At 42.9% G+C, this 18213-nt stretch overlaps 1 protein-coding gene across 1 annotated transcript in view; it reads right to left on the bottom strand.

Moving 5' to 3' along the window:
• The window catches only part of LOC134355337 (cytosolic carboxypeptidase 4), a 242630-nt gene that overhangs the window by 48931 nt on the left and 175486 nt on the right, over positions 1 to 18213 (bottom strand). Inside the window, exon 23 of the mRNA XM_063065098.1 lies at positions 14739 to 14908. Within this exon, the coding sequence (XP_062921168.1) occupies positions 14739 to 14908 (170 nt within the window). The remainder of the gene's footprint in view (positions 1 to 14738; positions 14909 to 18213) is intronic.

Raw genomic sequence — 18213 nt, 5'->3', positions numbered from 1 at the left:
ACAAACTAATTTTACTAATTTTCATTTGCTTAATCAAGACCTCCACACTGGATTTACCCATTCACATCTAACACATCAAGCAACATACTTAGTCCATTCATCTTGTACTAACAGAAGTATAAAGCTCACCAGAAGTTAGACATCACTGAATATTAAAGAAACTTGATCTTCTAGTTTTCAAGAGTACTCCCTGCCTGGAACTTGCTTCCAGGCTAGAATCTATCCCAACAATATTTGGTCATTGTTGGAGTGGGCTTGGAGCCAATTCGAAGCGGCGGATCTGAGGCAAGGCAGCGCGGCCTGGGCCTGAGAGCAAGGAATAAGCTGATGCTGGACCGATTTAAGCACCAGGTCAGAACAGGAGAGTCAGATACAGGCCAGATCGAGGTGGCAGGGTCCAGGCCCTGGAGCGTGTCAAAGTGGCAGGTCCCAGTTCTGAGAGCCAGGAACAAGCCAACGTTTGGCCAGTTTAAGCACTGGGACAGATTGAAAAGGTCAGGATGTCAGGGCCAGAGGGACAGGCCAGTGTTCAGCTCCCCACTCTGCAAGGTTACTCATCTCTGCACTGAACTGAGGCTGTGGCCTGCAACTAATGGGCTCCTGACCAGCTGTAGTGATGACTGGCTTTGTGGCTGTGAAATCACTTCCGTGAACTTCAGTTCTGAGTGTGGTTTGCTTACTTTTTAACTGTTTGCATGATTTGTGTTTTTTTAAACATTGGGTGTTCAACGGTCTTTTTTAACAGGTACCATTGGGTTTCTTTGTTTCATGGCTGCGTGTCAGGAGCCAAATATCAGGGTTGTATATAGTATACATATTTTGATAACTTTGACGGGCACGTGGCCAAGTGGTTAAGGCGTTCAACTAGCGATCTGAAGGTGGTGAGTTCGAGCCCCAGCCGAGGCAGCGTGTTATGTCCTTGAGCAAGGCACTTCATCACACAGTGCTCTGCGTTGACACTAGTGCCAAGCTGTATGGGTCCTGATGCCCTTCCCTTGGACAACATCGGTGTCATGGAGGGGGGAGACTTGCAGCATGGGCAACTGCTGGTCTTCCATACAACCTTGCCCAGGCCTGCACCCTGGAGAATGAATACTCTCCAGGCACAGATCCATGCTCTCGCAAGACTAACGGATGCCTTTACTTTGATAATAAATGGACTTTGAACTTTAAGATTGAGCAGACTGGGCCTATACTCTCTAGAGTTATGAAGAACAAGAGATGATCTCAATGAAACATGCAAAATGTTTTGAGGACATCATAAGATAGATTTGGGGGATAACGTTACCCTGCAATGGGGTGCCTACAAGCAGGAGTCAGAATCTCAGGATACAGGGATTCTGACACCTGGATCTAGGTTCACTAACTTTTGAGTGAACATTTTTTTTCAGTCAAAGGTTGGTGAATTTTGGATTTTCCCTACCAAGAGGTCAGTTGAATCTCAGGCACTGGGTATATTCAAGACGGAGATGCCTAGATTTTGGCTGGTAAAGGGATCGGGAACATGGGTTTAGTGTAGGAAGGTAAAACAAAAGATCATCCACGATCTTACTCAATGACAGAGAAAGTGTGAGGGGTCAAAGGGCCTTCTTCTGCATCTAGTTGTTATGTGCTTATGCAAATCTAACGCAGTAGTCATGAATTGAAATGAGCTCGTCCCTTTAAGACCGAGTCTTTCAGGAACATACAATACAACTCCTGTGCTTTTAAGCCGGCGTGCAAGACAGATGTTGGCATTACCACGACTCCACTGAGGTGTCAGATAAATCAATCACACCCCGTAAATTGATCACACCTCAAACAGCCTGGAGCTGATTAATGTACCCAGGTCCTATCCATCTGCAACTCACTGCATGCAAATGGCTTTGATATCATTTATCTCCTGCCAGCATAGGTGATCAATGGGGTAATAGATGGCACAGCTGGGATTACCTGCACAATAGAAATAGCAGGCAACATAATTCTAAGACTCCAGTGGTAAAGAAAGAGCAAAGAAATAAATTACAGTATCAAAGAGCTTAGTATACAATAAAAAAACACGAGAATAATTAAAATTTCTTTTTGACTGAATCAGACCAACAGCTGCTAACTTCAGAAATAAAACTCCTTCTGCATGAGGTCAGAATACAGCTGTGACATACATTCAGTGGCCACTTCTCAGTTACCTTCCGTACCTAATAAAGTGACCCTGGTCTTCTGCTGCTGTAGCCCATCCACTTCAAGGTTCGATGTGTTGTGCATTCAGAGATGCTCTTCGGCACACCACTGTTGTTACATATGGCTATCTGAGTTACTGTTACCTTCCTGTCAGCTTGAACCAGTCTGGCCATTTTCCTCTGATCTATCTCATTAACAAGCCATTCTTGCCAAAAGAACTGCCCCTTGCTGGATGTTTATCAATTTCCGCACCATTCCCCGTAAACTCTAACAACTGCTGTGCGTGAAAATCCCAGGAGATCAGCAGCTTTGGAGATACTCAAACCACCCCGTCTGACACCAACAAATATTCTATGGTCAAAGTCACTTGGGTCACATTCCTTCCCCCATTCTGATGTTTGGACTGAACAACAATTGAACCTCTTGACCGTGCCGACATGCTTTTACGCATTGGCTTGATGCCACATGATTGCCTGATTAGATATTTGCATTAATAAGCAAGTGTACAGGTGTACCTAATAAAGCAGCCAACAAGTGTAGATCACTTCAAAAGAATCTATCTGCTCCACCTATAACTAGCTGTGTTTTAAGTAAATGCTGAATGATTACAAGCCACTAAAGAACGAAAGGAAGGAAAAGATTGGGATTCATATAGAATGAATGTGAACTAAGGATGACCTCAAGCAGTTCACAGTCAATGTAGTCCATTGTAATGTAGCCACTTATGTAATGAAGGAAAAGTCCAAAAGTATGATAGCATCTAGCTTCCCAGGATCTGATATTATGTGACAGCCGTGATTCAACCTCATACAGGTCTAGTTACATGCAGTTTATTTTGCTTATCTCCGCAATGATAGCATGCAACAGTGAACCAGATGGCGGGATTTGTCAATTATTCTATTACTGGTTGAGGGATGTACACTGGTAATGTCCACTAAGATCAAGGTCTCCGGACATCTATGGTTAAGCACAGAGGTGGCCTGCATCTTCCCCTTGAGACAAAAGTTTAGGTTCCAACTTTCATCAATTCCTCTCAAAATGTGCCATAGACCTCCTGACCTCAGTTAGTTAGAGTTGGTCATATGATTTCACTCACACTAGCTTTCCCTAGGGTTGTGTGCTCGTTCCCCTGCTCTGCTCCCTGTATATCCCTGTATACCCACAACTTTGTGGCCAGGTGCAGAGCCAACTCAATCTTAAATTCACCGATGATAGCACCAGGCCAGATCAACAACACCATTGAGACAGAGTACAGGAAAGAATCATGAACCTTGTATATTGCTGTCAGAACAACCTAGTCCTTAAAGTCAGCTAAACAAAAGAGCTGGTGTTTCCCTAAGAAGGCGGCGTGTGAACATGCTTTCATCAAAGAGCTGCTGTGCAGATAGTCAATATCTTCAGGTTTCTCAGCATCCGTGTACCCAGCAACCTCACCTGATCACTTTACACTGACGCAGTGATCAAGAAATTACTTCAGTGTATGTACAGTACTTCCCCTTGCATCTGTGAGGATTCAGCTTACCTATGAAGACCCTCTCGAACTTCTACACATACGCCATAGAAAGTATTCTGAAAGGTTGAGTCATAGACACAAGAGATTCTAAATATGATGGAAATCTAGAGTAACACATACAAAATGCTGGAGGAATTCAGCAGGTCAGGCAGCATCTACGGAAATGAATAAACGTTCGACATCTCAGGCAGAGATCCTTCATCAGGACTGGAAAGAAATGGGGAAGATGCCAGAATAAGAAGGTGGGGGAGAGGGGAAGAAGAACAAGCTAGAAGGTGATAGGTGAAGTCAGGTTGGAAGGGATGAGGGGATGAAGTAAGATGTGATAGGTGGAAAAGGTAATGGGCTGGAGAAGGAATCCAATTGGAGAGGAGTGTGAACCATGGGAAAAAGGGAAGGAGAAAGGGCACCAGGAGGATGTGATAGGCAGGTGAGGAGAAGAGGTAAGAGTCCAGGGTAGGGAAATAACAAAGAGGGAAAGGGGAAGGGGAAAATCTGCTGGAAGATGAAGAAATCAATGTTCATGGCATCAGGTTGGAGGCTACCTAGACCGCATATGAGATGTTGTTCCTCCAGCCTGAGAGTGGACTCATCATGGACAGACATATCAGATCGAGAATGGGGATAAAAGTTAAAATGGATGGCCACCATCCCACTTTATGCAGATGGAACAGAGTGCTCGACAAGTGGTCCCCCAGTCCACATCAGGTCTCATCAATGTAAAGGAGGCAGCATCGGAGCACCAGATACAGTAGACAACCCTAACAGATTTACAGGTGAAGTCTAGCCTCGTCTGGAAGGACTGTTATGGGCTCTGAATAGAGGTAAGGGAGGAAGTGAATGGGCAGATGTAACACTACTGCCTCTTGCAGGGGTAAGTGCCAGGAGAGAGATTATTGGGAGGAAGCAATCCTTGCTGAAAGTGGAGTATGTGGGAGAGGGGAAAAGGTCAAGATGTGTTTAGTGGTTAGGTCCCATTGCAGATGGCAGACATTGCGGAGAATGATATGTTGGATGCAGAGGCTCCTGAATTGGTAGGTGAAAACAAAAGGAACTCTATCCCTGTTGAGGCTGCAGGAAGATGAGGGGAACATGGATGTCCAGCTGAGGTGTGGGTGAGGGCAGCATCAATGCTGGGGCAAGGAGAACTGTTCTTTGAAGGAGGAGAATATTTCTAATGTACTACAAAGGAAAGCCTCATTCTGGAAACAGATGCGATGGAGACAAAGGAACTAAGAAAAGAGAATGGCATTTTTACAGGAAGACAGGGTGAGAAGAAGAGCCAATAGGCTGGTCCTGGACTTATTTCCTGGCATAATTTACATATTACTATTTAATTATTTATGGTTTTATTACTATTTAATTATTTATGGTGCAACTGTAACGAAAACCAATTTCCCTCAGGATCAATAAAGTATGACTATGACTATGTATAGTCAAGACAGTGGTAGAAATTGATAGATTTTATAAAGTATATTGGTAGACAGTTTATCTCCAGGAATGAAGACAAAGGGATTGAGAAAGGGGTGGGAAGTGTCAGAGATGGTCCAAGTGAATTTAAGGGCAAAGTGGAAGTTGAAGGAAAAGTTGATGAAATTGACAAGCTCAGAACTGGTGCATGAAGCAGCACCAATGGAGTTGTCAATGTAGTGCAGAAAGAGTTGCGTCCATGGCTACAGGTTGAGTTTCAAGAAAGTGCGAGGAGCTGACAGAGAAATTGTTGAGGGTGAGGACCAATTCCACCAGATGGAGGAGGGTGGTAGTAGATGGGACCTGGTCGTATCTCTGATCGAGAAAGGAAAAGAGATCTATAAGGCCTTCTTGATGGGGAAATAGAATTGTATAGGGACTGTACACCCATGGTGAAAATTAAGTGATCAGGGCCAGGGAACTGAAAGTTGTTGAGGAGATCAAGAACATGTGAAGTGTCTCAGATGTAAGTGGGAAGAGAATGAACCAAGAGGGACAAAACGAAGTAGGGGTATGATGACATGAATTCAGTGGCGCAGAAGCAGACAGAAACAATGGGCCTACCCAGAGAGTTAGGTTTGTGGATCTTGGGTAGGAGGAAGAAACAAATGACGTGGGGTAAGGGAACTATGAGAATGATCTCCAGTGTGGATGAGGTTGGTGCTGGTATGGGAAACAATGGCCTGCTGGTCCCAAATGGGGGCCTTTCCAAGGACTAAGTAAAGGGAGATGACTGAGAGTTGCTGCCTGACCTCAGCAACATAGAGGTCAGTCTGTTACAGTACAACAGTTGTTCTACTCTGGACCAGTGGAACCTGCAGAGAGCGACAAACACAGCCCAGCCCATCAGGATCATCACTTCCTTCATCTAGTCCATCTTCATGGTGCATTGTTTCAGGAATTGTCAAGAATTCCTGCTGCACTGGCCAATCCCTTTTCTCTCTTCTGTCTTCTGGGAGAAGACAAAGGAGCCGGACAAGTGGACTTAAGAACAGCTTCTTGCCCACTGCTCCCAGACTTCTGAACCAATCAGCCCTTTCGTTTCCCCTTCCTATGGCGCTGCCACTTTCTCAAACTTTTCATTCTACCACTCTCAGTTACTCTGTAATTGTCGCATCAGCAGTCCTATTTTCACTGCTTCATATTGCACCACAACCTTCCCACTGTTTGGTTGTTTTGTGCACAGTGCTGCATTTATCGTTGTGTACTGTTTACTCTGTGAGCTCCCACATGTGTAAGGAACTCCATTGCACCCTTCCAATAAGCTAACCTGAGTCCGTAATCTGGAATAGAAAACACAACCCTCGAAGAATCCAACCCGTCATAGGCTCATCGGTAGTGGTTAGCAAAACACTACTGCAGTACCAGCAACCCAGGTTCAATTCTCACTGCAGTCTGCAAGGAGCTTGTACCTTCTCCCTCTGACTCTGTAGGTTTCCTCTGGGTGCTCCAGTTTCCTCCCACACTCCAAAGATGTACAAGTTAGTAGGCTAATTAGTTACATGGGTGTAATTGGGTGGACTCATTGTTGCTTATTGGGTCTGTATCTCTTAAATAAAAGAGAGTCAAGCAGCGGAGACAGAAGTTGTGAATTAACACTCCAAATAGAGATGAGGTAAAGAAGAGGGACGATTGTCAGAATGTATCGGTAAAAGAGAAGGGTGAGGTATTAATGCAGAGACATCCTCAGGTATTATTCCAGCTGACGTGACTCAAGCAAAAAATGTTTATCATCAGAAGAATCTGCATTTCAAATACTCCTTAAGATTTTTAAATGCCTTTCATAAGACATAGGAGCAGAATTAGGCCATCGAATCCATCAAGTTTGCTCTGCCATTTCATCATGGCTGATTTATTATCCCTCTCAACTCTATTCTCGTGCCTTCTCCCCATAACCTTTTTTTTATTAATTTTTTTGTGAGTTTCTACAATACAACAAAAAAACCCACCAGCTAAAAAGAGATTTATACAGTGCAAAACAAACATGTCTAATATACAATTCATAACAATAAAGAAAAAGCACCCAAAATAAAATCTTATAAAGTTAGTATCCTCCCCACCCTCCCACTATGCAACTCCAAGCCAACCATTTCGATGTAAAGAAAAGTTAAACAGAGCTTTTGTCACCACAGAGCTGTAAATATAAAAAAGTATATTGCCTACTACCTAGACTGTAATATATTTCACATGAAAAAAACAGTAACATTTAATCAGAAAAAAAAGCTGAAAGTAAGGGAGTAAAATACAAAAAAAGGAGGATAAACCTTTAATCTAAAGAGGAATTATGAAAGTAATCAAGAAAACATCCCCACACCTTATGGAACTTTATGTCCGAATTAAGAAGTGAATAATGAATCTTTTCAAGGTCTAAGCAGGACATAATGTCTCTAAACCATTGAGCGTGAGTGGGTCGAGCAACATCTGTCCACCTAAGAAGAACTAAATGTCTATCCAAAAGAGAGGCAAAAGATAATGTTCGATGTTTGGTCGGACTCAACTGCATGTCAACTTCACTCAGGGTGCCAAAAAGAGCAATCAAAGGGTTAGGTTCTAAGTGGCAATTAAGAATATGGGATAAAGTTAAAAAGAATTCTCTCCAAAATTTCTCTAAACTAGGACAATCCCAACACATATGGATAAGAGAAGCCTCGCCCCCATTACACTGATCACAAAAGGGACTAATATCAGATAGAATCACGATAATTTAGTTTTAGACATATCTCCCCATCTTGGATTCCACTTTATAAGAAACATCCTCTATAGGTCCAATCTATCTCAGCCTTTTAATATTCAATAGGTTTCAATGAGATTCCCCACCACCACTTCTCCATTTTTACACTCCTGCACACATAATTCTCCATTCCACTCAAACCTTCCTTTCTGTAGCTGCCTGTACTATCACAAGGATCAATGAAGAACATCTTATCTTCTATCAAGCACCCATTTAAAATTGAAGCAAAACTGTCCAGCTCTTCTGAGGATGTTCCTCACAACCCCTTGAGATTCTCCAGCATTTTATTTGATGTTCCTATACAATCATGTTAGCCACCACGTTGGCAATTAGTCACATGTGGCTAAATTAGATATGGCTAATTATATTTTTGGTTTGAAAAAGTGAAGCAATAGATGACTTTTTATTGTTGATAAGCATGCATGTCCTCAGACAATAATAAGCTGTTCTATTTTAACTTAATTATATGTTTGTTATAAAACAAAAGGATGACAGGTTAGGGACTTATTTATTTTTTGATTGCTCTGTGTGCTTTTCATTTCTTTGGATAAAGGTTATTTGCTGTTTGTTTAAATGATGTATGTATAGTTTGGATGCAGGACATCCTCTCTGTGGCACTAACAACTGACCTGCCTACCATTCACAATAACCATTCTAGGCCAGCAGGGATAAAAGATCCCAGTCATTAGAGAGAAGCAACAAGTGGCCATTATGACAAAGGACAAGCAACACTCAACTGTGTTCTGGATGAGCAAAAGAGGCCTGGGTATGTTATTAACCATTGTGCGAATCAACATTCTCACTCAGAATGCAACTGGAGAAAAATACCAACAAAAGGGAACATTTTACAAGGTATTCAGAACAGAATCAGGTTTAGTATCCCTGTCATATGTCTTGAAATCTGTTGTTCTGCGGCAGCATTACAGTGCAATATATACAAAAATACTATAACTTACAATAAAAATATATTAAAAATTAAATTAAGTTAAATAATTAGTACAAAGAGAGTGCAAAATAGTGAGTTTGTTAAGTGTGTCCAGGACGGATTCCTGTCACAGTATGTGGACAGGCCGACTAGGGGGAATGCCATACTAGATCTAGTACTAGGTAACGAACCGGGTCAGGTCACAGATCTTTCAGTGGGAGAGCATCTGGGGGACAGTGACCACCACTCCATGGCCTTTAGCATTATCATGGAAAATGATAGAATCAGAGAGGACAGGAAAATTTTTAATTGGGGAAGGACAAATTATGAGGTTATAAGGCTAGAACTTGCGGGTGTGAATTGGGATGATGTTTTTGCAGGGAAATATACTATGGACATGTGGTCGATGTTTAGAGATCTCTTGCAGGATGTTAGGGATAAATTTGTCCCGGTGAGGAAGATAAAGAATGGTAGGGTGAAGTAACCATGGGTGACAAGTGAGGTGGAAAATCTAGCCAGGTGGAAGAAGGCAGCATACATGAGGTTAAGGAAGCAGGGATCAGATGGGTCTATTGAGGAAAATAGGGTAGCAAGAAAGGAGCTTAAGAAGGGGCTGAGAAGAGCAAGAAGGGGGCATGAGAAGGCCTTGGTGAGTAGGGTAAAGGTAAACACCAAGGCATTCTTCAGTTACGTGAAGAACAAAAGGATGACAAGAGTGATGGTAGGACCGATTAGAGATAAAGGTGGGAAGATGTGCCTGGAGGCTGTGGAAGTGAGCGAGGTCCTCAATGAATATTTCTCTTCAGTCTTCACCAATGAGAGGGAACTTGATGACAGTGAGGACAATATGAGTGAGGTTGATGCTCTGGAGCATGTTGATATTAAGGGAGAAGAGGTGTTGGAGTTATTAAAATACATTAGGACAGATAAGTCCCTGGGGCCTGAGGGAATATTCCCCAGGCTGCTCCATGAGGCGAGGGAAGAGATTGCTGAGCCTCTGGCTAGGATCTTTATGTCCTCGTTGTCTACGGGAATGGTACCGGAGGATTGGAGGTAGGCGAATGTTGTCCCCTTGTTCAAAAAAGTTAGTAGGGATAGTCTGGGTAATTATAGACCAGTGAGCCTTACGTCTGTGGTGGGAAAGCTGTTGGAAAATATTCTTAGAGATAGGATCCATGGGCATTTAGAGAACCATGCTGATCAGGGACAGTCAGCATGGCTTTGTGAAGGGCAGATCATGTCTAACAAGCCTGATAGAGTTCTTTGAGGAGGTGACCAGGCATATAGATGAGGGTAGTGCAGTGGATGTGATCTATATGGATTTTAGTAAGGCACTTGACAAGGTTTCACACGGTAGGCTTATTCAGAAAGTCAGAAGGCAAGGGATCCAGGGAGGTTTGGCCGGGTGGATTCAGAATTGGCTTGCCTGCAGAAGGCAGAGGGTCGTAGTGGAGGGAGTACTTTGGAAGAACAAACTCCAAGGCAGACCTCAAAGTAAATGGCAAGATACTTGGTAGTGTGGAGGAGCAGAGGGATCTGGGGGTACATGTCCACAGATCCCTGAAAGTTGCCTCACAGGTAGATAGGGTAGTTAAGAAAACTTATGGGGTGTTAGCTTTCATAAGTCGAGGGATAGAGTTTAAGAGTCGCAAGGTAATGATGCAGCTCTATAAAACTCTGGTTAGGTCACACTTGGAGTACTGTGTCCAATTCTGGTCTCCTCACTATAGGAAGGATGTGGAAGCATTGGAAAGGGTACAGAGGAGATTTACCAGGATGCTGCCTGGTTTAGAGAGTATGGATTATGATCAGAGATTAAGGGAGCTAGGGCTTTACTCTTCGGAGAGAAGGAGGATGAGAGGAGACATGATAGAGGTATACAAGATATTAAGAGGAATAGATAGAGTGGATAGCCAGAGCCTCTTCACCAGGGCACCACTGCTCAATACAAGGGGACATGGCTTTAAGGTAAGGGGTGGGAAGTTCAAGGGGGATATTAGAGGAAGGTTTTTTACTCAGAGAGTGCTTGTGCATGGAATACACTGCCTGAGTCAGTGGTGGAGGCAGATACACTAGTGAAATTTAAGAGACTACTAGACAGGTATATGGAGGAATTTAAGGTGGGGGGTTATATGGGAGGCAGGGTTCGAGGGTCGGCACAACAATGTGGGCCGAAGGGCCTGTACTGTGCCGTGCTATTCTATGTTCTATAGTGAGGTAATATTCATGGACTGGTTCATTGTCCGTTCAGAAATGTGATAGTCGAGGGGTAGAAGCTGTTCCTAAAACATTGCGTGTGTATTTTCAGGCTCCTATACCTCCTCCCTGATGGTAGTAATAAGAAGAGAGCAAGTCCTAGCTGATGGGGTCCTGAACGATGGCCTCTGCCTTTTTGAGGCATGGCCTTTCGAAGTTGTCCTCAGTGCTGGGGAGGCTAGTGCTCATGCTGGAGCTGGCTGATATAAAAAGGTGCACGGCTGTGAAATACAGTTCCACTTGAATTGATATGTTTGGCCAAAGCTGTGTTGCCATACATTTAATTAAGGCTGGTCAGCAATCTTTATTAGATAGTTCCCTACCTCGCAGTGAGCAGCCTATACAACTGACTCAGCCATCTCCTGTGCACAATGGAATTAGCACCCAATGATCATTTGACAGTGATTGGGCTGTGTACAGGAAGGTGCAGTGAGCCGAGGACACTGCACAGTTAGTGTCTGATGATCATCGAAAAGAAATTTGTTTACATGTCTCCTGATGCCTTTGAGGATGTTTCTGCACTGTTTTACATGTCACCGTGTTTATAACCTGCATGTAGAGATGGAGAAGCGGAAACATTGATTAAGCTCTACCCATCTGAATCAATATGACAAGTCGTACCACAACGCAACTTAAATGGAACGCTTCCCGTCAGAACAGCAGCATCACCACTGACTTCAGTTGTACGTCAGGGAATCAGAAGAACACCATTCTGTGATGGTACTTGAGATTTTATTTATTTAATTGTTCACGGGCTGTGGGTGTCGATGGTCAGGTCAGTAATTATTCTCCATTCCAAGCTCTCCCAGAACTCAATAACTTACTAAATCATTTTAGAGAGCAGTTAAGAGACAAGTCTATTGCTTTGGGTCCTTAGATGCAGTCTGGCTGCTGAGAGATGGCAGTTTCATCGTGCAGAAGGATAATACTGAATCTGGCGGATTTTTATAATCATAAAATCAAAGTGCTGGAAACACCCAATGGGTCAGACAGCGCTGGTAAAAGTGCGATTGTTATAAATCCTAAAGGCCCTTCACAGGACTTGGGAAATGAATAAAAAGTAGCGATTTTAAGTTGTAGAGGTGGCCATGGGAGGACGGACAGGATAAAGGGAGCGAGACAGGGTGATAAACGCAAGAGATTCTGCAGATGCAGGAAATCTTAAGCAACACACACACACACACACACAAAATGTTGGAGGAACTCAGCAAGTTCTGTTTTGTGAGAGAGTTAGTAGGTGATCAAACTTCCCTGTCTGACTTGTATGTAGCTAATAGAAGAGCTCAACAGCTGAGGCGGTACTAATACAGCTCGGAAAATGGAGGTAAGGAAGAGCAAGTTGCCTAAAGTTTGAGAATTTAATATTGAGTCTGGATGGTTGCAAAGTGTCGGGTTGGTAGGCTGCTTGGCTGCTATAGACTCAATGACCACTTTATTATATACACCTGCTCGTTTATGCAAATAGCTAATCAGCCAATCATGTGGCAGCAACTCAATGCATAGAAGCATGTGGGCATGGTCAAGAGATTCATTTGTTCTTTAGACCAAACATTCGAATGGGAATAAATGTGATCTATGTGACTTTGGCCATGGAATGATTGTTGGTGCCAGATGGGGTGGTATGAGTATCTCAGAAACTGCTGATCTCCTGGGATTTTCACACACAATAGTCTCTAATGTTTACAGAGGATAGTACAAAAACAATGAACATCCAGTGAATGGCAGTTCTGTGAGTGAAAATGCTTTATTAATGAGAGAGGTCCGAGGAGAATGGCCAAACTGGTTCGAGCTGACAGCAACTCAAATAATCATGCATTACAAAAGTGCTCTGCAGAAGAACATCCAGGAATGCATAATACGCCAAACCTTGAAGTGAATGAGCTACAGTTCCAAACAACACAAAAATATACTCTCAGTGGCCACTTGATTAGGGACAGGAGATACCTAATAACCTGGTCACTGAGTGTACATTGAATGGAAGAGCCTTGGCTTTAACCTGCTGTAGGGGACAAATCCAACTGCAAACTTGAAGACCTGGTCTATACTTCTGTGCATTACTGAAGCCTTGGCTGTGTAGGCTGAGTTCTAATCTTGTCACTGTGATGGAAATTGGCTCCATATACGTATGTCTTGTGTGAGAGGTACAATTCCAACATGAAACAGATATTACATTATTACTCATGCACATTGGAGAAGGGCTGACTGATTTCACAGCTTTCACCCTCTCAGGCGTTGTACTATTTGACAGGATTCTTTCCCATATTGGTAGACAACATATACAACTCAAAACTCTAGATTTATCTACATCCACTTACTGCTCACTGTATCATTTCCACTCTCACTTTATCCAGTCTTGCTGGGGGCCCGGATAGTTCTCTTTAAATAATTGAAGCTATATTGTCAGTTATCAATAACACTCGGCATTTTAAGTTATTTTAGCGCTCTATCTCGGTACAGTACAATTTGCAACCATGATGGAGGCATTTCAGAATTCCTACTTTCTTAGAAGTTTAAGGCTATTCAACGTGTCATCCAAGGCTGACAGATGTAGAGTGGAAAGCATTCTGACTTGTTACATCACAACCTGTTATGGGAATTCCAGTGCACAATATGCTACAGAGAGTGGCGGACTCTAACAGTTCCATCATGGGTCCAACTCTCCCCACCACCTACAAGAGGTGATGTCTCAGGAAGACGACATCCATCATTAAGAGCCTCCGCTAACTGGTCCGTGCCATCTTCTCATTGCTGCCATCAGGCAAGGGGTACAGGAACCTGAAGACCCACAAGTCAAGGTTAAACAAGAACGTCTTCCCCACTCTCATCAGGTTCCTGAACCGACCTTCAAAACCCTAGTTCTACCTCAGACAATAGTTCCCTCAACTTGCACCAATGTTATGTTTATTTTTTGTTTATTCTGTCATGCAAGTCTTCGGCACATGTATATAGTTGGGGTGCCAAAGACTTTTGCACAATACTGTATTTGTCAACATAGAACAGAAAGCAAGTTTGTAAATCTGGCAGGAGCAAAGGTGTTGGGAATGGTGAAGATGGAGCACCATGGGAGGGGTGTGGAGAAGGTGCCAGTGAATGAGTACCGGGGGGGGGGGGGGAGGTGGCATGGGTGCAGACACACCCAGACCTGAGTCACCAGGCAAGATCATCTGATTCCAAACAATTGGTTTATTGATCATTACTGACTGTCTCTCTGGTGCTTCCTGCTCCCTCCCCTCTCCCTTCCCCTTTTCCCAACCATGATTCCCCTCTCCCTGCCCCCTTCCCACTCTCAGTCCACAATAGAGACTCATATCAGAATCAGGTTTATCATCACTCACATATGTCATGAACTTTTTTTTGTGGCAGCAAGACAGTGTGAGAAAATTACTACAGTACTGTGCAAAAGTCTTTGGCACCCTAGATATATATATATAGAGAGAGAGAGAGAGATAGGGTGTCAAAGACTTTTGCACAGTACTGTATAACTTCTGTTGATTTAAGTTATTGTATTATTTATTTATTTAAGTTGATTTATGCTCGTTATGTTTGTGATGTGATATACTATACTGCTGCTGCAAGAAGCTAATTTTCATAGTATTTATACCCTGAATATGTATGCCCATGACAATGAACTTGAATTTACTTAGTAATTTGAACTTAACTATTCAACTAACAAATCAACAACTTACCTGTGTGACATGTTTTTATCATTGTGGAGCTCATTATCCAAGTCAAACAGCGGAGTATCTGGGAATATCAGCCGTGTGCTACGCAGCATTGTATCTTTATTCAGCTTCAAGAGCGCTGTGCAGAATTTGGCTCCCAATTCTTCTAGCTCGCTGGTCCTGATCTGGAGACCCTGTTCAGAAGAGATGATTTTTCAGTTACACTCTTGGATTATCTTGGTTTTGCACTTCTTTTTCATGAGTTCATTCATCAGGAAAGATGGATGGTTCTAGAGTTTGGATTAGCATAGTGGCTCCCATTGTGTTCTCGGGGATACTTCCCTGCAAAGGATCTAATATTCCTCTGGCACTCTCCATTCCCAAATCCCATCATCCGCCCATGCTAAACTCATCGCCCTATAATATCCACTTTACTGGGAGTCTTCCCTTCCCAGTAATTGTGCCCAAAGATTTGTAACGTGTTTCCTTTATTCAAGGAGTCATTGGGCCAGATGGGTAGTTGGATGGCCAACAGTTCCAACTCACAATACAACATGCTGAGAGCATGGTGCCTGGTCTCAGGATCTGGGAGGCCGGGGAATCCCCAGCACCCTCCTCCTGTCAAAGGAATTTTTACTGTCTTTAAATATCCCTGATATTCAAACTCTAAAAAAACAACTTTAAATGGATTTTAAAAGCAGTCATAAACATTATTTAGAAAATTATTTTAAAAAATAATGAATTCAATTAAACTTTAATCCACTGCAAATTGGTTAAAAGCAAATAAAAAGCAAAATATACTGAATACAAAAAAAAATATGAATTGACTCTTTCACTGAAAATCAACATCCCTTTCAGGAAATGTGGCAGTTACTACTACACCGGCCGCAGCTGGGAATACACCGAGAGGCCAGATGTGCAGAGCATTGCGTCCCCTCAGCCCAGTACCTCCAGCCATCTGAGAAAGAAGTCGAAGCCACTAAACTGTTGGCCACCTCACTACACAACCTGGCCAAACATCTTCTTGAGCAAAGGAAATCTGTTGGAAACTTTTGAGAAACAAGGACTGTTATTTATTATTATTCTACTGGCATTGGCTGAAAATATAGATTCATTTTTTTGTTTCTAATTAGAGACTGGAGGACATCTTTTACCACACGGAGAGCACTGGACGTGTGCAATGAGCTGTCAGTGGAAGCAAGTGCAATTAATGATATTTGGACAGTTAGATCGATGGGAAAGGCTTGGAGGGATATGGGCCACTCATAGGCAATAGAGACTGGCTCAGTCAAGCAAATTGGAGAGCATGGACAGTTGAGCCAACAGGCCAGATTCTGGGCTAAATGCTCCATGTCTCCTTCTGTTCATTTTCTTTGAACAACACATGGTTTACATCCATCAATTCCCTGCCCATTCATGTGCCTGTCATCTTCTTCAATCTATGCCTGGAACTATGTGAGTATTCGGAATGGACCCAAGCATTGACACCGTTAATAAGTTTGATTAATGTGTGCTACTGTTCAGTTCTTACTGTCATCTTATTTTCTATTTAATTTGAAAGGCCTATATTTTCTCATCATTTGGTGCTTCTTCTAATAAAAAGCAGCAAAATGGAAAATTTTACAAGACTTGTATGTTTAAATTTAATTCCTATGCCTGAAAACAGGATACAAAGAAGCAATGGGCTGGCAAATTACAGAGATAAAAAAATACTGAATGTTTCTTAAAACATACTGCAGACCCATTTGCACCATTGTTTTTTGCACAAATGCTTTACACTGATCTGAACACAAGTTCCAGTTGAAGTTCCACTAATTAGACTAACCAGGCATCTCCATGCACAACTCAGCTTAATGTGAATGTAATTAACCCTGCACCATTGGCACACAGGATGAAGTCAATGTTTCCTCCTGTTTTCACTTGTTCCTGAAATTTGTGCAAAAATATGCAACCAATGACCTGCGTTTTTGACTCACTGTTAATTGAGGAACCCCTCCCCAAGATACTAACTATACAATCAGCAGCCACTTTATTAGCTACACCTGCTTGCTAGTGCAAATATCTAATCAACCAATCATACGGCAGCAACTCAATGGTCAAGAGGTTCATTTGTCATTCAGACCAAATATCAAGATGGGGAAGAAATGTGATCTAAGTGACTTTGACAGCAGAATGATTATTGGTGCCAGATGTGGTGATTTGAGTGTCTCAAAAACTGCTCATCTCCATAAGACCATAAGACAAAGGAGCAGAAGTCAGCCATTCAGCCCATCGAGTCTGCTCCGCCATTTTATCATGAGCTGATCCATTCTCCCATTTAGTCCCACTACCCCGCTTTTTCACCATAACCTTTGATGCCCTGGCTACTCAGATACCTATCAACCTCTGCCTTAAATACACCCAATGACTTGGCCTCCACTGCCGCCCGTGGCAACAAATTCCATAGATTCACCACCCTCTGGCTGAAAAAATCTCTTCGCATCTCTGCTCTGAATGGGTGCCCTTCAATCCTTAAGTCATGCCCTCTTGTACTAGACTCCCCCATCATGGGAAACAACTTTGCCGCATCCACTCTGTCCATGCCTTTCAACATTTGAAATGTTTCTATGAGGTCTCCCCTCATTCTTCTAAACTCCAAGGAGTACAGTCCAAGAGTGGACAAATGTTCCTCTTATGTTAACCCTCTCATTCCCGGAATTATTCTTGTGAATCTTCTCCTAGGATTTTCACACACAGCAGTCTCTACAGTTTACAGAAAGTGGTGTGAAAAACAATAAACATCCAGTGAGCAGCAGTTCTGTGGGCAAAAACGCCTTGTTAATGAGAAGGTCAGAGGAGAATGACCAAACTGGTTCAAGCTGACAGGAAGGTGACAGTAACCCAAATAAACACACATTACAGCAGTGGTGTGACGAAGAGCATCTCTGAATGCACAACACGCTAAATCTTGAAGTGGACGGGTTACAGAAGCAAAAGGCCAAGAACATGCGCCCAGTGGCCACTTCATTAGGTACAGGATGTCCATAGCAAAGTGGTCCTGGAATGTATACAAGTTGAAGTATTGCTGCTAATGTTTCGACACCTGCCTGACTGATCACTGATCCACTTGATCAGCTATGTGTGAGCACTCCTAGGATTCATTACCACAGTAGACACTCGTTAGTACCTGCTTTTCACTGTGTGGATCCTTCATGTAATATGTGGTAACGTTATGACCCCACGTCTCAGACATTTTGAAGACTCATTTCCTTAAGGCCATGAGATATAGGAGCAGAATTAGGCCATTCACCCCACTGAGCCTGCTCAAGGCTGACTTATTATCCCTCTCAAATCCATTCTCCAGCCCTTTCCCTTACTAATCAAGAACTTATCAACCTCCGCTTTATATATACACCCAATGGCCGTCTGTGGCAATGAATTCCACAGATTCACCACTTTCTGGCTAAAGGGTCTCCTTCCTCATCTCATTATTTTCCTTCTCTCCTTTTGTGCAGTTGCC

This window comes from Mobula hypostoma, chromosome 13 (genome assembly GCF_963921235.1).
Source record: "Mobula hypostoma chromosome 13, sMobHyp1.1, whole genome shotgun sequence".
Lineage (NCBI taxonomy): Eukaryota > Metazoa > Chordata > Chondrichthyes > Myliobatiformes > Myliobatidae > Mobula > Mobula hypostoma.
This window is presented reverse-complemented; position numbering and strand designations above follow the sequence as displayed.